Source organism: Neurospora hispaniola (genome assembly GCF_033458365.1).
Source record: "Neurospora hispaniola strain FGSC 10403 chromosome Unknown B0T23scaffold_2, whole genome shotgun sequence".
In the NCBI taxonomy this organism is placed as follows: Eukaryota; Fungi; Ascomycota; class Sordariomycetes; order Sordariales; family Sordariaceae; genus Neurospora; species Neurospora hispaniola.
The window spans coordinates 4,335,527-4,356,264 of NW_026944407.1; the positions used below are offsets into that span (position 1 = coordinate 4,335,527).

The window sequence follows — 20,738 nt, forward strand, 5'->3', positions numbered from 1 at the left end:
GACTGTGTTTGCCAAGACGCTAAATGTGCTAAAAGATGTGGCCCAAGCTCCCCCAGACCAGGACGTCAGCAAAAATTCCCAGCCGCGTCCAGGCCGCGCCGGTGGCGCTCGTCGGTGCCCGGCACACTGTATCACTTTCATCACTGCATCCAGTCTTCAACTTTCGCTTTGACATAAAGTCAACAACCACGCCCCGAATTCGGATTTCATCACAATCACCGACTTTTAACTCCCTCCGGACATATTGAAAAATAATTCGCACAAGGAACTTAAACGACGAAACAACCCTATCCGACTTCATTCCCTTAAAATGGCGGCCGAGGTTGCCAACAGCGCCGCCAATGGCTCTGGCCCTGACACCAACCCGCTCTCGACCATGATCCGCGAGAACGCTAGAAAAACGAAACTCATCTACGCCGCCACAACCACAACTACAGATGCCTCTGGCACCTCTGGGAGAAAGCGTCTAAAACTTGACCCTGGGCTTGCGTCAGAAGATCCCGACATCACCAAGACCGGCCTATCTCTCCGTCTCCACGCCGAGTACAGCGACGTCCAGACCCTCCCCGAAGCCATTGCCTCCAAGTTGCCAGCCGGCGGACCACGCAAAAAGAAGGCCAAGCCAGCCATTGAAGAGGCTCCCTCAAAATCCGAAGAACATGCCCGCAAACTCATCGAGGGTATCCCACCGAGCAAGTCTGCCGCCGCCAACTCGAATGCTCTGGTGCTGTCGCGCAGCAAGCCCAGCGCTGGCGCGTCGTCAACCAGACCAAATGCGCAACGAAACGAGCCCCAAACAAACAGCCTGGCGCGGCGATCCGACGTGCTGGTACAGCCCAGGCCAGATTGGCACCCACCTTGGAAGCTTCTCAAGGTGCTTTCGGGCCATCTGGGATGGGTGCGTGCCTTGGCAGTAGAACCGGACAACAAGTGGTTTGCCTCGGGCGCAGGCGACCGCACCATCAAGATTTGGGATTTGGCGTCAGGAGCCCTGAAGTTGACTCTTACCGGACACATCTCGACGGTTCGCGGATTGGCCGTGTCACCGAGACACCCATACCTGTTCTCGTGCGGTGAGGATAAGATGGTCAAGTGCTGGGATTTGGAGACGAACAAGGTTATCCGACATTACCACGGCCATCTCAGCGGTGTTTATACCCTTGCGCTGCATCCTACACTGGATGTTTTGGTAACAGGTGGTCGCGACGGTGTCGCGCGCGTGTGGGATATGCGGACAAGAAGCAACATCCACGTCCTCTCTGGACACACAGGCACAGTAGCGGATCTTGTCTGTCAGGAGGCCGACCCTCAGGTTATCACAGCCAGCTTGGACTCGACCGTTCGCATGTGGGATCTGGCAGCCGGCAAGACGATGGGCGTCTTGACACATCACAAGAAGGGTGTGCGAGCGTTGACGACTCATCCAACCGAGTTTACGTTCGCAACGGGTAGCACAGGCAGCATCAAGCAGTGGAAGTGTCCCGAGGGTGCTTTTATGCAGAACTTTGAGGGACACAATGCCATCATCAACACATTATCCGTGAACGACCAAAACGTCATGTTCTCTGGTGGCGACAATGGTTCCATGAGCTTCTGGGATTGGAAGTCGGGCCATCGCTTCCAGGCTCTTGATACGATTGCTCAGCCTGGTTCGCTTGATGCTGAGTCGGGTATCATGAGCTCGACCTTTGACAAGTCTGGCGCCCGCTTGATTTGCGGTGAAGCGGACAAGACCAGTGAGTTTACCCTGCCATGACAGTAGTCTTGAGGATATTGTTACTAACTCGGTGTCTAGTTAAAATCTGGGGTGAAGATCTTAGCGCAACACCAGAGTCGCATCCCCTCGAGTGGAAGCCAACATTGGCTAAGCGGAAATTTTAAGCATCGTGAAAGGCGAGAACTGAGAATGTCATACCTCTTCATTTGAATGCAGGTCAAAGACGAGCAGGCGAAAAAGGGATATAATGGATAGACGACAAACCTGGGATAGCGTGTTAATCAACCAAATGGACTTTGACACTCAGAGTAATGAGCATTAGACCGATAATCTTTGTCCATAACTATAGGGTATCATTACTATCATTCAAAGAAGCACACCCAGTGCTTTGACTTCCGGATCATCACGGAAAGCCAACCTAACCTCCTCATCTCCAACAGCCAGCCGAATCTTGCTCGGTCGCTCGGCCTTGTGAGCCTCCAAGTTGATGACACCCGCTCCTGTTAGGTCGACCGCTGCGATGGCGAGTCCGCCTGGCCGCATCTGCCTGACATCGGGTTTGGATCTAGCCCTACCCATGATACCATCCCCATAGTCTGCCGCGCTCACTCCAGCCGTGGCCATCAAGGCATTCAATGGCCGACTATCGCCTCCGGTCGCCAGCTTAATCATCCGTTGCATCTCCTCCAGCACATCTCCAAACGTGCTCTCCGCCAACCCTGTCCGCTGAGTACGCAACAGCAGCGCCGTAAGTAATAACCTTGACGCAAAGGGGAGGCCCCTCAGATACTGCTGCAATGGATTACTCGTAGCCTCGTTAATAGCCCTCCGCACCGTCTCAATCGTGACTCTACCGGCCGACCCCTTCTTCCTACTGACCACTTTATCTTCAACACCCTTCTTTTTGCTTGGCGTTGGCGGTTCGGCCTCAGCAACAACCTTCGCGTCCGCCTCCGCCAACTCCACCGCCCGTCGACAAATATCCAGCGCTCGTCTCGCATCACCACTCACAGCCGCCACCTTGCGCGCCGCAAACTGCACCGCGTCTGCATCCACAATATCCCCCGGCACGCCCTCCAACCGGCTTTGCACGATCCGCATCAGCTGCTCATGATTATACCCGGGAAACGTAATCCGCGTCAGCCCCAACCGACTGCTAATCTTGTTACTCAGCGTGCGCTCAGGCAAGTCCATCGTGTTGGCCACGGCCAGCACAATCAGCCGACTGTGTCTCAACCCGGGCCAGTTGAAGAAGTTGTACATCACCCCTTGGTTCTTGGTCACCAGCTGGTCCAGCTCGTCCATCAGCACCACGCACGGCACGCGGCGCGGGGACGGGTGGCTGAATTCGCGCTCTAGCAGGTCCAACGCTTGTGAGGGGCTGACGCGCTGGCCCTTGAGTGCTTCCCAAAGTAAAGAGTAGGATTGGTGCGGGTCGGTAATCTTCATGCCGTTGATTTCGACAAAGATGAAGTCATCCAGCTCGTCGGCGCGCACGGCTGCGTCCAGATGCGAGACGACTTCGCGCACCGTGGCGGTTTTGCCCGTGCCCGGCGTGCCGGAGATGTAGATGCAGGTGCCGCTCCCGTCAGTGATGGCCGCTTCGAGGTGCGAGTACACGAGCGAGAACTCGGCTTCGCGGCAGGGGAGGGAGGTCGGGACCGAGGCAACGTGCAGTTGGGTGCGGGCGAGTTGGTAGGGGGAGTTGTGGATGTGCATGGGGGAGAGCACGCGGGTGGCCAAGGGTGTGAATTCGAGGTGCCTCTTTATCATGATCTTGCGGTGGGAGGTGGGCGTTACGGCGACGCTGAGAGCGGCTTTGGTGCCTTTGCGTCGGCTGGTTGGGGTCGCGGCATTGCTGCGGACTTTGAGTTTTCGAGGGGTGCGAGGGACTTTAGCGGCGGGTTCGGCGTCAGCGTCGTCGTCGGAGGCGTATTCTCGTTCGGGAGATTCGGCTTTGGGTTGTCGTTTCCTTCGGGTGGCTTTGGTGCGCTTGAGGACGAAGTCGAGGAGGGATTCGAGATCTTCCTTGCCCTTGTAGATATCTTCCCATTTGAATTCGTCGGTGTAGGTACACGTTCGTGTGTTGCAGCCTCGACGGCAGATGAAGACCTTGCCGAACTCTTTGGATTTTCGTGGGACTTTGCCGGTTGGGTACTGTTTCATGAAGGCTTCTTGGGACATGACTATGGCCTTGCCATTGATAGTGGTCAGGGCATTGAAGTCGAAGCTCGGTGTTATATAAAGCTCGTTCTGCACTTCGAAGTTAGCAATTTGAACCAGGGACTGCTGAGATGAAGACTATGATGACATACCTCAACAAAATCCGTTCTCTTCTTCGGGCCATTCCGAATCTCCTTCTCCGAAGAAAACCACATGAACTTGGCCGACTTTTCGCCATCATCTACCAAAAACTCCGAGACAATCCCAACCCAGGCTTCGTTAGAGCCTTCAGCTTTGAGAAGCAGAGTGTCTCCCACGTAGCAGTCAAAGTCCCCCATTTTTGCACCGATAATCTTGCGCTCTGGCTGTGTTGTTCGTTTCCGTTTCCTCGATCCCGGTCCGCTTGCTGGTATAACCTCGTTTTCTCCTTCATCCTCTTCCCTGTCATAAATCCATTCCCACGGCAAATCATCTGTCCCAAGCTCATCATCCGAATCCTCTCTGGTTACGCCTGGGAGACGAAAGTCTTGCGCTCGAGACGAACGCCGTCCGGGGGTGGCAGGCATGGCGGCCAGCTGTTGAAGAGGCCAGTCGTAGAAATTGATTATCGATTTAGTCGGTCGGTCGGAAATCAAAACAAACAGTTCATCAACGTAGCTTGGAGATTCCGGTACTGAATGCTGCCTCGCTGAGATAAGAAAGTTCGAAGTTGAAGGGAATGGATGACAAGCAGGCAAGACGCGTCTTGGAAGCTTTAGCGCGTCCAGGGCACTTAACATCCCTGCAGGACCCGCTAACTCCCGCTTGAGCCCCACAGCTCTGTTGACGGAGCCAAGAACAAGCCCCTGAAAGCGGCTGCCTTTTAGGGCTACCAATCAGATCAGGCCTTTCTAGGTATCACCGTCAACAACGACGACGTCGATGAACGTCTACGTTCATCTGCTCAAGAGACAGCCCAGCCATATTCTTCTTTGATCTTTTCTTCGAACTCAGCATGGTTCTTTGTTGATTGAGCTTCTTTTTGGTCTCGGACTACCGGCTATAACCCGCTATACTTCTTCACGGCTCCAGTTTTGCAATCCTACACGATGCAAACAACATGAAGAGAACGGAACACAGGCAGCCATCGTTGTGATGGAGGATAACGTCGATAACTGCTCGAGAATCCCGATAGAGCGATGCTTAGGAACAGAGTGTTGGTATGCAGTCGGAAGCAACAAAACTGAGTGATTCTAGGTTTCTGCCTACTTTCATCTCAGCCGCGACAAGTATTTTCCCAAGCCAAGGCAAGGGATTAGCTCAGTTTTCCGTCTGATGGCAACCCATGCAAGAGATTTTTGAATCTTGAGCCCTTGATACATGGTTTGTCCTTGCATTACATTACCTGCATTCCATTACCTTGGAGATATTCTCTTGAATCCTCAGCTCTGTGTCTACTTTTTTTCTTTCCGACTGTCCTATTCTCTCGTCCTATATCGATCTGCAGCGATGCTCGTCAGTTTGCGCTATCACTTTCAACCCATCTGATCTTCATCCGGAACGTCACCAAGAATAAAGTTTATGTGAGAGCTAGGTCAGACAGGCGGACTGCTGTGGAAGAAACGTTCGAAAGTCATCACTTGTTTTCGGAGACCCCCATACTGCGGTTCGTTAGTCATATTCTAGTTCACATATCATCGAAGGAACAGTAAACGTAGTTAAGCTGCGGAATCTGCTAGATTCGTGGCTTGCTTGTGGCACTCATGTGTGCTTGAGACTGAAGTCCCATTCAGATTCTTCTCAAAACACTGTTATCATATTGGTTGTCCAAGTTTAGACATGAAAGCATTTGGTCGAGTTTCTTTTCTTGAGTAGGTATATCTCGACATTTCATGGTCTAGATGGTCAAAACGAAAGGCTTGAAGACCTCATTTGAGCTTGTTTTAGCAGAGACATCCATAGCAATCATCCGCTTCTGCCTCAATATTCTTACTGCAGTGCAAAGAGACAACATCGGGCGGAGGACACTGGACTGTTACGGTTCTCAAGACAGGACACTTCATGCCCCTTGTTTCACAGCTCACAAGTTGTTTGGTTTGTCTTCAGCTCGGGATAAAAAGGCGGACACTCTGCTTTCATATGGAGCATTTCCATCTCAACTTACCAGTAGCAGTAGTCGATCTTGTCAGCAAGAAGATATTTTCGGTGAATAATTGGGTAACTCATTGAGCCAAATCTGGTTTCCAAATATGCATTCGTTCCAGAACCTACAGTTCAGTTCAGTTACAAGGCGTTCCACTGACTCAATTCTCAAGTTTGCATTACAACAGTTCCAACCAAAATTTCCACTTGCTCCAGATCTTCACGCTCCTGTCACATCTGGCTCTTGAAGAGGGCTGAATCGTGGTTCCCATACCTATTCACAGAGCGAGGCTACCATCTACACGTACAGCAAGATCACATCACTCCAACGGTGCCTGAATCTACCGGGGAGTAACCCTTTGCAATCTCACGAAGGAAGGAGAACTTACCGCCAACTGTCACCTCGTTATTCCTATCACTTAATTCTTCTGAATGCCCTTACAAGTACGTGCTTTCCTTTCAAAAGTCCATCCCAAGTGATGCATTGATGCCCTGCTGTCCTTGTTTGATGGCTCTTCCCCTTTCCAATGACAATGACGTGTTCAGCTCGGCTTGATATCTGGCCTGGGGAATGGTCTTGCTCCTTGGCTCCCGGTCATCAGCTCATTCACATGATCAGATCAGCTCATGCGTTGGTCCAGACTTGCCAAGTTTGTTAATGCAATCGAACTATTTACCACTTGCTGTCCAAATCTCTCCGAGACCGAGGTTCATTTGGGCAAGGACAACTTAAAGATCACTCAGGCATTTCCGAACAGTGACTTGGGTTTGCTGCACCTTGCCCATCCAACCAGGAATATCACTACCTCAATAAACGAGTCGCGAAAAGACAACCGAAGTGTTCAACTTATCCGGCTGTGAGTATTTCCATGGGCAAGAGCAACCCATGTTGCTACAGTCAGGTCTTCTCGTGCCCATCCCCTCTTCGGGCGAGCAACGTCATTTGGCTCCTTCCCTAATTGCCAAGGCACTCACCTCGAAGTCCAAAGCAACCAGTCAGCAAGTTGCAATTGCTTCCAGCGGCCTACTCGGTTTGAGCACGAGCGTTCGTGTCGAGTTTTGTTTGCTTCAGTTGGGTCGGACACGAGATCAAATTCGCGACCTGCCTTCTTAAAAGACCATCTCACCCTCCTCCTCCTCCTCTCCATCTTCTTCTTCCCGCTTCTTCTTCTGTTCATCTTCATCAATCTTCAGTCTCCACAACCACCACCACCACTACCACTACCACCTGGTCTTTGACATCGACATCGCCGCCGTCCTTACCGCTACATTTTTCTACTTCTACTTTTTTTCACCCTTTCCCTTGTTCATAACGTTCCGCTCTCAACTCGCGCACTCCGCGTTTGTCAAATCACCATGTCATACGCCACTGGAGCTCGACTGGCCAATTCTCGTTCGGGCGCCTCATCCTCGTCGCAGCGCAGCGGCCAGGTGTCTGAGGTATTGAACATTCAGGTGAGTACCTTTCAGCTTTCCCCTTTCTCCCAAGCAGCGCAGTTCTACGTCTATGTCTATTGAGGAAGAGTGCTTTCACCCTCATTTTACGTATACTAATATCTCCTTCTACAGGTGGACTTGGTGGTCCCAACTCGTGGCTTTCGCATTGTAGACGACCAGGACCGAGAGCTCAAGACAATCTTGGAACAGATCGAACAACAGCACGGTGTCAGGATCTGCCTCAAAGCACAGGAGGATCCCATCCAGATCTCCGCTGCTTCTCCCAAGAACGCCCAGGCGGCCATACGCAGCATCTTGAGGAGCTTGATGCTCCGTGAAGGGCATGCGACAGTCTGGCGAGATTCAGTACTTGTCGCTCCGCCCAGCGGCGACAAGCGTGCCATACGGATACTGCTCCAGGACAGCCCTGGAACTATATGGTTTCGACCAGCCGCGACACTCACCGACTCTACTGAGGTGGCTGATGCTTTGGCTGTCCAAGCTTACAAGAGCGATCTTGCTGCTGCGATGGTCCGCGTGGGTGATGGCTTGCGGTATTCTCCCAATAGGATGCGCATGCAGATCGCTTTCGGCAAACTGTTCTTCAAAGAACGCAAGCGGGGTACTACGAGCTATACGCTCGATGAGTTCTGGAAGTTGGCTCGCAGGGTGAGCAGCAGAGGAACTTCCTACATGGAGATGAGGTAAGTGTATATTCTGGTCTCTTTCCCTTCTGGTTCTCTGTTTTCTGGTTGCTTTCCCAGGCGATTAATGTCTAACACTGCTCAGACTGGGTGGTGAATCAATGCGCGAAAAGATTCAACATGCCTTCTCCCTCGATCCAGACTTCGGAGGCCCCCAAGGCATAGAAAACTTTGTGATTGTGACGACGAAAAATGTCAACCTGGAAGTGAGCGTCGATGGAAAACAAAACGGTGGTTTTACTTTCGGCTCATTGAACGTCTTCCATCGAGAGAAGAGCCACCATAGTGTCGAGCTTGCCACGGCATGCCCTGACAAGTAAGTCGGCATCTTCCTCACCTCCTTGCCACACTAACACATACCAGGAATCACGACTGGGTTCTGAAAGTCGAATCTCCCATCGATGAGACCGGCAATAAGCTCCCACTCGATCAACATACACTTAGCAAGGGCATCAGGATTCGTCACAATGCCAACACCGGTTGTATTGAGCCTAACATTGCGGCGTCCTTCGCCCATAAACACCACATTGAGGCTCTCATTGGCAAGACGACCTGGTCCTATTACCTCAACAAGGACTACATTGTTGAGCTTTCCCTGTACCGGCAGTGGAGTACCATCTCAGGCACTAAGAGCCAACAGCCTCAAGAGCCCGTCGCTGGTGTGAGCGTCAGCATGTATCGACCGGAGTGGAACGACCACATGGCCAATGCTGACGTCTCAGCCGGACCGCGGTCCTGGGGAGCGTTTCCAGAACAGTTCTTCAAGTCATCCATGTCATCCGCTGACCCCACTAGGGATCTTGACCCGCTTGATGCCTTGTTGTACTGGGTTGGGAAGGTCCAAACGGTGCTGGAAAGAATTGTATAGACAAACGCGGGCTATCAGCAGTTGTAAATGGAAAGTTGTCGTGGTGAGGTATCAAGAGCTGAAGTAGTGATCCTACCAATAGTGTTTGGCTGCTGAGCTCAAGGTCGCGGAACGGTTCTTCGAATACATGGGTGTGTCATCATAGTAATCGTCAATGGCTCAACGCGTATTCAAGGAGATCGAGGACATACACCAAGTAGCTGTGCCCAAGTTTTATTTTGGTCGTTTTTTTGCTTCGCTCAATCACGCAATCACAAGTCAGATTCTCCACTATGCCTGTGCCGATGCAGGTCCAGCTCCTTGTGCCAGCACCTTCTGCCTCAAGACTAAATATTGGTTCTTGTTAGTAACAATGCCATGGTTGGAAATACATGGATAGCCCAAGAAAGAGAGGAGAACGCCGTACCTTCTTCCACCACGCGGAGGTTGTTAGTCTTTCCCTGGACAATGGCTTCCAAGTTCTGAATGTTGGTGCCAAGTTCCTTGACCTTAGCATCATAGAAATCAGTGGCACTTTTGGTGTCCTGAACGCTTCGAGTTAATAACATGTAGTGTCGACGTGGCGAAGAGACGTACCTTTTCGACGTAGAACCCAGTACCAACATCGACGATCACGCGGTCGGGGTTGGAGAGCTTGCCCTTGACGTAGAGGGAGTTGGTGAGGGGCACGAGAATGTCTTTGTTGTCTGTTGAATGGGGTCTTGTTGTCAGCGGTGACCATGACTGAAGGGTAGGCGTTCGTCTGGGCTTGGGTCGGGATGAAGGGAATGGAATTGTAGGAAGGGCGTGGTGGAATAGCAGGTGGGAAGAAAGGGTATTGATCGGATATGAGAGAATGGAAATATGAGGCGTGGGGAGGTGGAGGATGGCGACATCACCGCCATGAGATGAGTAGATAGGAGTAAAATGAGGTGTAGACGTTTGTTATGGTTGTAAGTGGGATGAATAGGATTGGAGAAAAAGGGATCGCTCAACGAAGCCACGTCTCGAGAATGAGGCAAAAGCTCACGAAGAGGTTGACCGTCAAGTGGAAGCTTGACATAATCCATCCCCATCCCCCTTACCCATCCCCCAGACTCCCGGCCCTTCATACATACTCATAGCCAATCCACCCCGGCTCATCCACCACATCAAGATGAAAGAAAAATGAAGGAAACAGGTAAACTAAACATACCATCAAAAGAACTGCTTCCTGTCTGCACAATTCGCAAACACTCTTTGAACTTGGCTTGCGCCGCAGCTAGCTGCGTGTACGAGGCCGTCAGGTGCTCGACCTCCTCGTCTAGCTGCTGCTTGACGGCGGTAAGTTGTTGAGCGCTGAGGCTCTCGATGTTGACTGGGAAGGTCTCTTAGTGACTGCCACATATTGAAACATCAAACAGGGAATGGGGGCATGATGGTGTGGACTAAAAGGGGTGAGTGCGGGAGGTGACCAGGGGGGAGGGGGTAAGGTGAAGCTTGAGCTTGAGCTTGATTGAGCTTTAGAGGAGCGAACATGAAGCTCCCTTGAATGAATGGAAGCTTGCAAGATTCAAAGAAGCGGCCGAGGAGCGGGGAAAGGGGAGATACTCACCTCCTTCTTGCTTGCCAGACATATTTACGCTTTCTTATTCGTTTGTGATCGAGAGAGGAATGGGCTAGATGTAAGAGTGTCTAACTCACAAACCGAATGTGATGTTTGAACGAGGTTCAGTTGCAGTTGATCGGGCGGCCACGAGGGCCGGCAGCAACGATAGTGCGTTAGATGCGTGGTGGTGGTTGCCCCGCTATAGCTCTGTGGGGCAGAATTTTGCGGGCTTCCAGGGGTCGCTTCGTCGTTTTCCCCTGTTCACTGCAGGCGGGGTACATGCCCCGGGGATCTATGCGTAGTAAACAGTGACTTCACTTTCTCCTGACAACCATCTTCTCACTTTTTCTCGACAACATACCTCCATTGAGGAGCCAATCCTCGAACTGACCATCTTGTTCCAAGAGAAATACACGGCGAAGCGGCTTACTGGGTTGAGTATAACGGAAAACTGTACTGGAAACAGCATTTCACCCTTCCGTTCTCTTCAAACTCTCTCATCAGTTGCCACTATCACTGAGTGGCACCTCAACTTTTCGCGTTACACATAAAAACGGTCACCCCAGCAACCTCCAACAAACACCCACATTTCTTCACCTCATCAGCAACCCCAACCTAAACTCGCGGAGAAGCACCACCATCATGGCGCCCTCACTGCCATCTCCCATCCCCAAAACCCGCATCGGCGGCATCCCCGGCGTCGACCGGGGCCGCAGCCTCTTCTCCACGGAGCGCTTCGGCGCCGGCGAAACCATCGCCATCATCGACAACCCCTTGCTCGCTCTCCCAGACGACGCCAACATGCGGACGACCTGCAACTACTGCCTCTATGTCAGCGGGACGATCGAGTTCGAGGGCGATGTGGAAGCGGGGGCCAGGACGTGCAAGGCGTGCACGGGCTGCAAGGCGGCCGTGTACTGCAACGCCGAGTGTCAGCGGGCGCACTGGAAGCTGGTGCATAAGGCCGAGTGCAAGATGTTCAAGCGAATCAAGGAGCGGACGGGCAAGGACTGGTTGCCAACTCCCGTGAGGGCGGTGGCGCAGGTGATGCTGTTGTTGAAGGCTGGGGATGAGGAGACTGTCAAGGCGTTTGGGCCTGGTGGTACGTTGGAGAGTAATGTGGAGGGGTTCAAGACTGATGAGGGCTTGTGGGGTGATTTCGAATTACAGGCTACGGGGGCGGTGGTTTATGCGGGCTTGTTGCAGAGTGATGAGACGTTGAAGCAGGCTATGGAGGTTTTGTGCAAGGTGAGTTTGATGTGGAAGTCTGTTGTGTATCGACGTGTGATGTGAACTGACTAGTGCGGCCGCCTTAGATCCAAACGAATGCGTTCAACAGGTTTGACGCCGACACGGGACAGGCGGGCATCTACCTTCACCCAAGTCTTTCTATGGTCAATCACTCTTGCGTGCCAAACGCTTACATCACTTTCGAGAAGCGCAAGGCCGTTCTCAAGGCGGAGAGGGATCTTGAACCGGGCGACGAGATTCTGATTTCATATATCGGTATGGTAATTCCTTTCGCTAGCGAGGGTTTTCTCGTCTTCTAACTTGCCAGCCAGATCACACTATGCCTCGCCGTGCAAGGCAAGAGAGTCTTCGACTCTATCACTTCCAGTGCAATTGTATTCGTTGCAAAGACGATTTGAATGCCTACGAAGTGATCCAGGCTTGCGGGGTTTCTCCGGGTGTCAAGTGGCTAAATTCCTCCAGTTTCCAGCCGGATGTCGCCAGCCTGGTTCCTGCTTACATCGAAAGGTCAAAGACAGTACCAAAGTCAAAGATTGAGGAAATACACTGGAAGTGTATGGAGTTGACTTGCATTGTTCAGGGGGATCCTATGGAGAATGCGCGAGCCCAGTGGGAACTTTGCAAACCTCTCAGGGACGCCCAGCTGTGGGCTCTCGATCCCCTTCCTCCCACGATTCTCAGGATAGCTACCATGCTGGGTTCTAATCGTACTACGCTAGCCAAGGCGCTTCCTCTGCACTGCTTCATGGCGTTGGAATGCTACCCCTTCAAGTACCCGGCATCATTCACGCCTTTCAGGGTCAAAACACTGATGACAATTGCAAAGCTCCTGTCCGCGGCGGGAGATTTGACCTATAGCGGCGATCTTGCTCGGTACTGCGACCACGAGGGTGTCATTGGGGTTCTGGCAACCGCCGACATAGTTTCTTTGACCGAGGTCATCCTTCGGCTGGTCAGGCAAAACGGCGTCATAGGGGGTGTGGCATCGTGGGACGTCTTATTCGGAACCAAAGAAATGTTGCGCGACATCGGAGATCTGCAGGAGCGTGACGAGAAGGACGCCGCTATGGTTAAGCATTGGGCAAACAATTTGCAAGATCCTGTGAGCAAAGCTTTCTGGGAGAACGTTGTGCTCAAGCCGATCACACAGCTCGCGAGTTTCGCAATTGAGATTATCGAGGCTGAACTGGGAGGCAACAAGAGTCTGGCTCGGAAGTAAGCCCGAAAAAGAAAATCAAAGATATTTCAAGTCCTTTCCCCGCACCTAGACTCCCTTTTTCCTTACTTGGCCGACAGGCTAGTCTGAGGTGTCTAGCTGCATCCCGACTGTACGCCTCCTTGTGCAGCGGCGTCGGGCGAGGCAAGGCGAAGTGTTGATAGCTGGCGTACTTGGCAACTCTCCTGCAATGTCTGTCTCAGGAAACTCGGCCTCCGACGAGGTCCGTTTGTGACAGTTGGGAGATGTCAGATTCTTGGCAGTTTGCTGGTCACCCTCTAGCCGTTGCACCCTGCTCTTGAGAATATCGAAGTCTATCTGAAGACTTTCGATAAAGCGCATGTTGCTCAACAGGCGTCTTAAGTCTGCATTTTCGGCACGAAGTGTTGCAACTTCATTCCCATCATTGGTGGTAGAAACGCTCTTGTTAGCTTCTGATGCTATGACATCAACTTGAACTAGGAGGTCAGAGACCTGGGACCTAAGCCCCGCCAGTTCTTGTTGCGATTGGCTTCTGACTTTGGTCATTTCGTTGCTCGCTTGTCTGGGAAGCTCGTTCTTCGATAAGGCATTGTTGAAAATTCTCGCCCGGGGGAGAAGTGCCACTTTCCCCTAGTGTCTTGGCTGAGCTAACTGTGCTGACTCTACTAGATGGCTTTGTGTCGTTGAGGACGCGATCGATGTAGAAGTAACTTTTCTTGCCCGCGTCGTCGTACAGGACAATTGTGCCATCGGAGAATAGGATATGATTTCTCCAAGGTTATGTTAGGCACTGTCTTCGATGTTCAACGCCAATGATCATATTTAACTTGCCTATCGAGCACATCATTCTCGGGCGTTTCGACGCATTTTAGCCCAAGGAACGCGGAACAACTGACACAGGCTATGATATGCACTCGATCACAACACATCCGAATAAGTAACAACATCAGACATGGAGTGTTTGATTGATACGGACTTAGCGTATTTCTAACAAGGTACCCGGCTCTTCATAAACTGTGCTTCTCTTGTGGCATACGTCCAAATCGTTCCTTGGTACGATGATAGGAACCAGATATATGCCGATTTCATACCACATGTTCATGAATTCGCCTATGGTGTTCCGGCATTGTTTGCACCGGCAGAGCGCCAGCTCCATCATGCTGAACTATGGATGTTGAGGGCAATTTCAAGCTGTCTGCTGCGAAGGAATCCAGGAGTTCAGGAACGAGAAAGGAAAGATATGGTGATGCCCCGCGTATCGGGAGATCAGGGGCGTGGAGCGTGGACGTCGGAATTACTATGTAGATCACGCACATTGTTACTTGAGCTGAAATCGAATTGGAGATGTGCTGGAGATGACTCGGACAACTCAACCGTGTACACTTTGAAGATTTTTCACATCATGGAAAATCTGGACGCTCACTTGGTTCTCAACAAAGGAAGGAGCTATCGTATAAGTCGTTTGATAGTAGAGATGGTCTTGGCACTACAGGGGATCGAAAGCTGTAGGCGCCACCTTCTTGGACGATAAGATGTGGCTTGACTACCTACCTCTAGGTATGCCCGGTAATGACAGTGAAGTCCGCCACATTGGATGTTACAGTGGAGCTCTGCCTGCAAAGGGAACACTGCGCGGTGAGTCGCTCCACCCAGCCTTAGCGTGCCTGGGGTTTTGACAAGCACGAACAAGGGTGTCTTTCTTTTTGGTTTGATCCGACTTCAGTGACTTTGTGCCAACTTCAGACGTCCACTTCCATCGATGTTTTCCCCAGTTACATAAAACTTGAACACTTTCGTTTCATTTTCACTCCCTAATTCCTTCTCTTTTACCATTTCTTTTGCCCCTGCACTTCCGTGGGGTTTCCAGGTCACACTCCCCTCAGAGGAAGCGCAGTCATCATGAGCAGAAAAAAAAACAAGAGTAAAGGTCAGCGCGGCGTTGCGGCTGCCTTGGCCACCTTTCAGGGCGACTCTATGGCCATTGATTCCGAAGTCACCAGCGTTCAAGATTCGACTGCTCCGACAGACGGTGAATTGGCGTCAATCACAATTTCAGCTGGTCTTAAACGGCCATGTCCCGAAGATGACCATGAAGACGGCGGCGGGTGGCAGACAATTGAAAATGGCCGGCCGGTAAAGAAACTCAAGAAGATTCCTGGCCAGGAATCCAAGCGCTATCCCGGCATTCACTTTTCGACCCAGGCCAGGCTTTTTTCCAAGATCAACGTCTCTTCTTTACGCGACCTGATCCTGTACATCTTTGCCGATGGCCCTGCGCCGCAATGGGTGTCTGTCAAGCATCGCCCCGAGTTCAGAAAGATCGTGGCCATCATGGTACCGGGTCTTGACGAGGCCATGTTCAAGAACGGTCTCGACTTTTCCGCCTACACCGGTCCCACTCCTGATCAAGCGATCTCCGGTGGCGGCGCCCCTGATCCTGATGAGTACTATCCACGCGAGCTCAAGAAGGAGCTGTTGCCCGAAGTCCTACAGCCCTTCGCCGACATGTTTCCGCATTTGTGGCCTGTAAAAGCTCCAGGTGACGACAAGTATGGCAAGTTGCACTCGCCAATGCCTGCAATGCTTACCGCGCCCCTGCCCAAGAGCAAGGGAACGGGAGTCCAGCCCGTATCCGAGCCCCACGGCTGGAAAAATCAGCGAACACGCATTACCGAGTTTTTGGCCACCAGCGAGGAGCTGATGGAGCATGGCTTCCCCGTTCACCCAGCTATGCTGAACTCAGGGGAGAAAAGAGACAAGTTCAAGGACCCCGAAGGCTGGGTACACACGAGGGTCGAGAATCTTGAGGATGGAAAGGTCCCCGAAGGCGAAGTGCAGCAGGGCAGTGTCACCGCAGGCCGGGAAGTCTATGCCCTCGACTGCGAGATGTGTATGACGGGAGAAGCCGAGTATTCACTTACCAGAATCAGCTTGGTCTCTTGGGACGGCAGTGTTGTTCTTGACGAGCTTGTCAAGCCGGACAAGCCTATCATTGACTATGTGACCCGGTTTTCAGGTATCACCAAAGAAATGATCGACCCTGTTAACACGACATTGAAGGATATCCAGGCACGCTTGCTCGACATTCTTGGTCCTCGCTCGATTCTCCTCGGACACTCGCTTGACTCTGATCTTAAGGCCCTCAAGCTCGCTCATCCCTTCATTGTCGACACCTCGCTTCTCTTCCCGCACCCTCGCGGACTTCCTCTCAAACAATCGTTGAAGTACCTCGCACAAAAGTTCCTCAACCGCGAAGTCCAAAAGGGTGGTGGAACCAACGCCGGACACGACAGTATCGAAGACGCTAAAACGTGTCTCGACCTTGTCAAAAGGAAGTGCGAGAAGGGCAAGGCATGGGGTGCCGGAGAGAGCCAAGGCGAGAACCTCTTCAAGCGCCTCGCTCGCGCTGGTACGGCATATCGCTCGACCGCTGGGCCGGAGGCCACGGGCGGTGCTCCTGTCGGCAAGAGCAGCGCAGCTGTTGACTGGGGTGACGTAAGCAGAAGCGCCGGTAACGCCGCCACCGTCACAATTTCCTGCAAATCCGACGCCGAGGTTGAAGCCGGCATCCTCCGCGCGGTCAAGGGTGATCCCGACGGCCTTGAAGTTCCCGGCGGCGGTGTCGACTTTGTCTGGGCACGCATGCGTGAGCTCGAGGCCCTCCGAGGATGGTGGAACCGCAACAAGCTCGTGCCCGAGGACGCTGGCGGCCCGCCGGCTCTTACTGATGGCGATAAAAAGGAGGAAGAGGAAGAGCAGGAGGATGCCGCATCACCCCTTGAGACCTGCCTGAAGACACTCGGCGAGCGGTTGAAGCGCATCTACGACAACCTCCCGCCCTGCACGGCTTTCATCGTCTACACCGGCACTGGTGACCCGCGCGAGATGAGCCGGCTGCAGGCCATGCAGGCCCAGTTCAAGAAGGAGTACAACACGCCTGGCTCTAAGTGGGACCAGCTTAGTGTGCAATGGACGGACAGGGAGGATCAGGCTTTGCGTCGGGCTCTGAAGGTGGCGAGAAGTGGCATTGGCTTTATTGGAGTCAAATAGGCTTTGAGCTCTGGGCCTCCGAGTGGATGCTGGAGAAAGAAGAATTAATACCCGTGGGAGGTGGTTTCAGGGTAGCTGTTGGCGTGAACATGGTTGTGAATGGCAGCGAAGAGGTTATTAGATGACATCAAGACAGTATAGACCTTATGGCTTTGCTTGGTGCGTCAACGATGGTTTATAGAATATCGTCAAGATACATACTTCGATGCCTCGGGCTCTACGAACATTTACTTCTTTTGATAAAGTTTACCATAAATCTAGAGAAGGCGACGTCTTGGGTCTTCAGCATCCATTGCTAGTATCAAAGTTCGTTAAGGTCCAGTGATACGCGTGCGATTGACCAAGAGCCTTAGCTTTGCACACCTTCATTAGACCTACTGTTCTATTTCTGGTTGACGGTACATACTCGCAAGATGGCGATCCCAAACTTGTGGATATCAGAACGAGCGAGGTATGGCAAGGAAACGCAATGCAGATTCTTTCAGAAGCCTATGTATCGTATCTATCTATGTATGTGTTTGTAAACACAGTCCGCTTTTCTCCGCTCACCATCGTGAAGCAAGAAAGAAACACACGACACCCAGCAAATGCAAAACCAGACTCACCACTAACCGAAAAGCACCAAACCCCATTTTCGACTTTTCACTCCCCAACACAAGCTATTAACAACTCCGACAAGCCAGCTACATTCGCTTCGTACAGTACTTAATATTTGTATATTCACCAAAACTCCCTATAGTCATCCGAACATAGTGTACTCGTCTCACTCGAGACGTAACCCTCGTCCAAGTCCTCATCACACCACTGCTGCTCCTCCTTCAAGGCCTCCTCCATTTTGACATCAACATCGTAGTAAACATCCTCCATAGCGTCATACCCAACCATCCACTCATGAGCCTCTTCTTTCAGCTCCAACTCTGACTCACTCTAAAAGTCAAACTCACCACGGAAGATCTCCGGATCCACACCCGTAGTAACCTTCTCCGCCAGATCCCTCCGTCCCATCTGCGTGAACACGCGACGGAGAGTGTCGTAAAGGGTCGTGCTCCTGTTCTGCGTCATCATGTTATCGATACGCGAGTCGCTATCACCCGCATTGCCGCCCAGCAGCTCGCGCGCCTTCTCGCGTCCGCTCTTCTCTACGGACTTGTGCATGTCCAGCGCCGCGAGCAAGTGACCCGCGGCCTCAGCATGGCAGCCGATGTTAATGCACGACACACCAAGGTTGTAACGGGCGCGGACAAAGTTGGGGTGAATGGCGAGGGCCTTTTCGTAGGCGGCGATGGCCTCCTCGGAGCGGCCGCTGTTGGCGAGAGTGGCGCCCAGCCGGTTCCAGAGCAGGTGGATCTGTTCGCGCTGGTTGGAGGTGCCGAGCTCGGTCGAGTGCAGCGCCGACTGGAAGCAGTCGACCGCCTTGTCGTAGTCCTCGGCGCCGTAGAACAGGACGCCTAGGCCGACCTGCACGTCGGGGTCCATGTGATCGCCATCGGGAGCGAGGCGGGCCGCCTCGAGGAAGAGGTTGGTGACGCGCTCGTGCAGCTGGGCGCGGTCGGTGAAGCCCATGTCGGCGGCCGAGGAAAGGTTACTGGGTGAGATGACGCTGGGGTACTTGGTCGACAGCCAGCGCTCGAGCGTGCGGTAGGCGGTGCTGTCGTAGCCCTCGTTGGTGTAGGAGACGGCTAGGCCCATCATAGCAGAGAGGTTGTTGGGGTCGAGCTTCATGGCACGCTCGAGAGCACGGATGGCAGCTTCTTCCTTCTCGTTCTGGGCTTGCGTCTGTCCGAGGTAGACCCACGCCTCGGTGTGGTCGGGGTTCTTCTGGACCGCAGCCTCGAAGGCCAGAGCAGCTAGCGACAGGTTCCCGCCCTCCTTCATGATACGAAGACCCTCTTCGAATGGGTTTGGTGTCTCCCGGAAGAGGTTATCTTCCTCGAAGAGGTACTCTTGCACGATAGGGTCCGCGCCGAGCCTGCCGTTCAGCGTCCAATCTTCCTTTTCCAGGTTCTCACTGTCGAACTTGGCGAAGTCGTCCTGGACATCAATCTCGTCCAGCTCCTTCATGGCGTCTCTTTCGGCCTGGATACCGCGCCAGATCGATTCGAGATCGCCAGCACCAGTCTCGGAGTGAAGTAGCGCCTCGTCCATCTTGTTGAGCTCGGGCTCCATGGCGCGGGCCTCGTCACCATTGATCTCCAGCTGAGCAAAATGCTCTTCCCACTTGTTCTGGTCGAGCTCAACAACTTTGCCCTTACCCTTGCCCTCGGGCTGTAGTTGTTGCTGGGGAATGTTGTGCATCTGAGGGCCGTGCATGCCGACCATGGGCTGGTACATGGGTCGCTGCATCATGTTGTAGTTCATGTTGCCCATACCCATCATGCCACCACCCATCATAGGGCGCTGAGCAGGCATCTGGCTGGCGGTGGCCGGCGCCGCGGCGGGGTGCATCTGCTGGAACTTTGAAAACTCATCGGCGCTGAACTGAGTGCCAGGCGGCGCATTGAAGGCGGCTTCCATAGCCGCCTGTGTGTTGTGGAAGTCCTGAGCCCATGCTGGCGAGGCGTTCGGGGCGCGCATGTGGGCGCCTTGGCTCGGGTCGAGGTGAAGCATGTGTCCTTGTTCGAGAGGCATATGAGCCATCTCGGGCGTTTGATTGAGGAATCCGTTCACCATCTGTTCAAGAGGATCGTCATGTCAGCCAAGAGCGCATGCCTTGCCGTCAACAACATCCATGAAGATTCCTTACCTCATCTTGGCCAGGCCCGCGGTTGATACTCCGGAAGCCACCAACCGCAGCATTGGGACCTCTGTTGGCAAGTCTGTCATGTTGGAGGCTCTTGTCGTCTCCAACATGCTTGGTAAACTGACTGAGCGGGTTACCCGCCGTCGAACATTCGGCTCCACCCATGAAAGACATTTTGAAGATGTTGGATATTAATGCGACAATGGCGATGTTTCGGCGAGAGTTGACAAGCCCAAGAGGGAAGACGAGATGTGCGGCTCTTGTACACTTTCTGGTAGACGAAGTAGAGCGATATGCGGTCGACTGTTGGGAAAGCAGCGGCCCGCGCAAGTTGTAGAGGCAGGGTGGAAGTAGGGGTAGCTAGGTAGATTTTTGCGCAGGGCAAAGGAAGGATGACTTTAGTTTGGAAGAGAAAAAAAAAAGTGGAAGTAACAGACAAGCCAGGCACGGGCGTGGTGAGCTCGTGGAGTTGATTAATTAGTGATCAAGCGGCGGTGTCCAGAACTGAAGTTGTCCAGGTGAAAGAAAGAAGTTGACCGACTCTCGCGGGATGTGTGGCAGGTGTGCTGTCTTGTAAGTAACGACGGGAGCCCACGGATGCACGGGCGGGTTGTCTGGGTCCATGTGTGGATGGCAGCGGGCAGCGTGGTTAGAAATCGGGCTCTGCATGCATCTGAAGTGAGTTGGGACCTTGGGCGCCGAAAGCTCACTCAGGGGCACAAGGGGGGGGGGGGGGGGGGGGCACCGCCGTGCGCCACCTGAACAGCTGGAAATGCCGAGGCAGCCAGGGCAGCCAGCCATCCACCGCGCTCTTGTTCCTTTTGAGCTGTGGCAGTTGCCGGCCACACCTCAGGCACTTGTTGGCCGCGGCTATTACTGGTAACCCCGCCAATGGAGTGTTGTCAACCACACCTCACATGGA

The 20,738-nt window shown here is 53.0% G+C and overlaps 7 protein-coding genes across 7 annotated transcripts; 4 read left to right on the plus strand and 3 right to left on the minus strand.

The window, feature by feature from the left end:
• The first annotated feature begins 134 nt into the window (after positions 1-134).
• B0T23DRAFT_334081 (WD40-repeat-containing domain protein) lies at positions 135-2,096 on the plus strand. Its single transcript, XM_062835775.1, has 2 exons — positions 135-1,736; positions 1,796-2,096. The coding sequence occupies exons 1-2, from the start codon at positions 311-313 to the stop codon at positions 1,879-1,881; spliced, it is 1,512 nt and encodes a 503-aa protein (XP_062696075.1). The 5' UTR covers positions 135-310; the 3' UTR covers positions 1,882-2,096.
• On the minus strand, positions 2,084-4,581 carry B0T23DRAFT_411108 (P-loop containing nucleoside triphosphate hydrolase protein; the record flags this gene model as incomplete). The annotated part of the gene is made up of 2 exons (XM_062839429.1): positions 4,033-4,581; positions 2,084-3,970 (listed from the first exon to the last, which is right to left on the minus strand). The coding sequence occupies exons 1-2, from the start codon at positions 4,444-4,446 to the stop codon at positions 2,084-2,086; spliced, it is 2,301 nt and encodes a 766-aa protein (XP_062696076.1). The 5' UTR covers positions 4,447-4,581.
• Positions 4,582-7,357: 2,776 nt separating this feature from the next.
• Positions 7,358-9,010, plus strand: B0T23DRAFT_426874 (uncharacterized protein; the record flags this gene model as incomplete). The annotated part of the gene is made up of 4 exons (XM_062840020.1): positions 7,358-7,456; positions 7,571-8,142; positions 8,228-8,458; positions 8,506-9,010. 4 exons carry the CDS (start codon positions 7,358-7,360, stop codon positions 9,008-9,010), a joined length of 1,407 nt encoding a protein of 468 aa, XP_062696077.1.
• On the minus strand, positions 8,971-10,759 carry B0T23DRAFT_375198 (putative prefoldin subunit 5). The gene is made up of 7 exons (XM_062836887.1): positions 10,584-10,759; positions 10,185-10,346; positions 9,587-9,696; positions 9,417-9,534; positions 9,202-9,336; positions 9,087-9,127; positions 8,971-8,992 (listed from the first exon to the last, which is right to left on the minus strand). Exons 1-5 carry the CDS (start codon positions 10,603-10,605, stop codon positions 9,281-9,283), a joined length of 468 nt encoding a protein of 155 aa, XP_062696078.1. The 5' UTR covers positions 10,606-10,759; the 3' UTR covers positions 8,971-8,992; positions 9,087-9,127; positions 9,202-9,280.
• A 90-nt stretch (positions 10,760-10,849) lies between these two features.
• On the plus strand, positions 10,850-13,086 carry B0T23DRAFT_94418 (uncharacterized protein). Its single transcript, XM_062842021.1, has 3 exons — positions 10,850-11,825; positions 11,894-12,083; positions 12,140-13,086. The coding sequence occupies exons 1-3, from the start codon at positions 11,220-11,222 to the stop codon at positions 13,045-13,047; spliced, it is 1,704 nt and encodes a 567-aa protein (XP_062696079.1). The 5' UTR covers positions 10,850-11,219; the 3' UTR covers positions 13,048-13,086.
• A 1,630-nt stretch (positions 13,087-14,716) lies between these two features.
• Positions 14,717-17,444, plus strand: B0T23DRAFT_375200 (uncharacterized protein). Its single transcript, XM_062836889.1, has one exon. The coding sequence runs from the start codon at positions 14,926-14,928 to the stop codon at positions 17,074-17,076; it is 2,151 nt and encodes a 716-aa protein (XP_062696080.1). The 5' UTR covers positions 14,717-14,925; the 3' UTR covers positions 17,077-17,444.
• Positions 17,445-17,894: 450 nt separating this feature from the next.
• Positions 17,895-20,139, minus strand: B0T23DRAFT_94451 (uncharacterized protein). The gene is made up of 2 exons (XM_062842022.1): positions 19,820-20,139; positions 17,895-19,746 (listed from the first exon to the last, which is right to left on the minus strand). The coding sequence occupies exons 1-2, from the start codon at positions 19,988-19,990 to the stop codon at positions 18,004-18,006; spliced, it is 1,914 nt and encodes a 637-aa protein (XP_062696081.1). The 5' UTR covers positions 19,991-20,139; the 3' UTR covers positions 17,895-18,003.
• Positions 20,140-20,738: the final 599 nt, after the last annotated feature.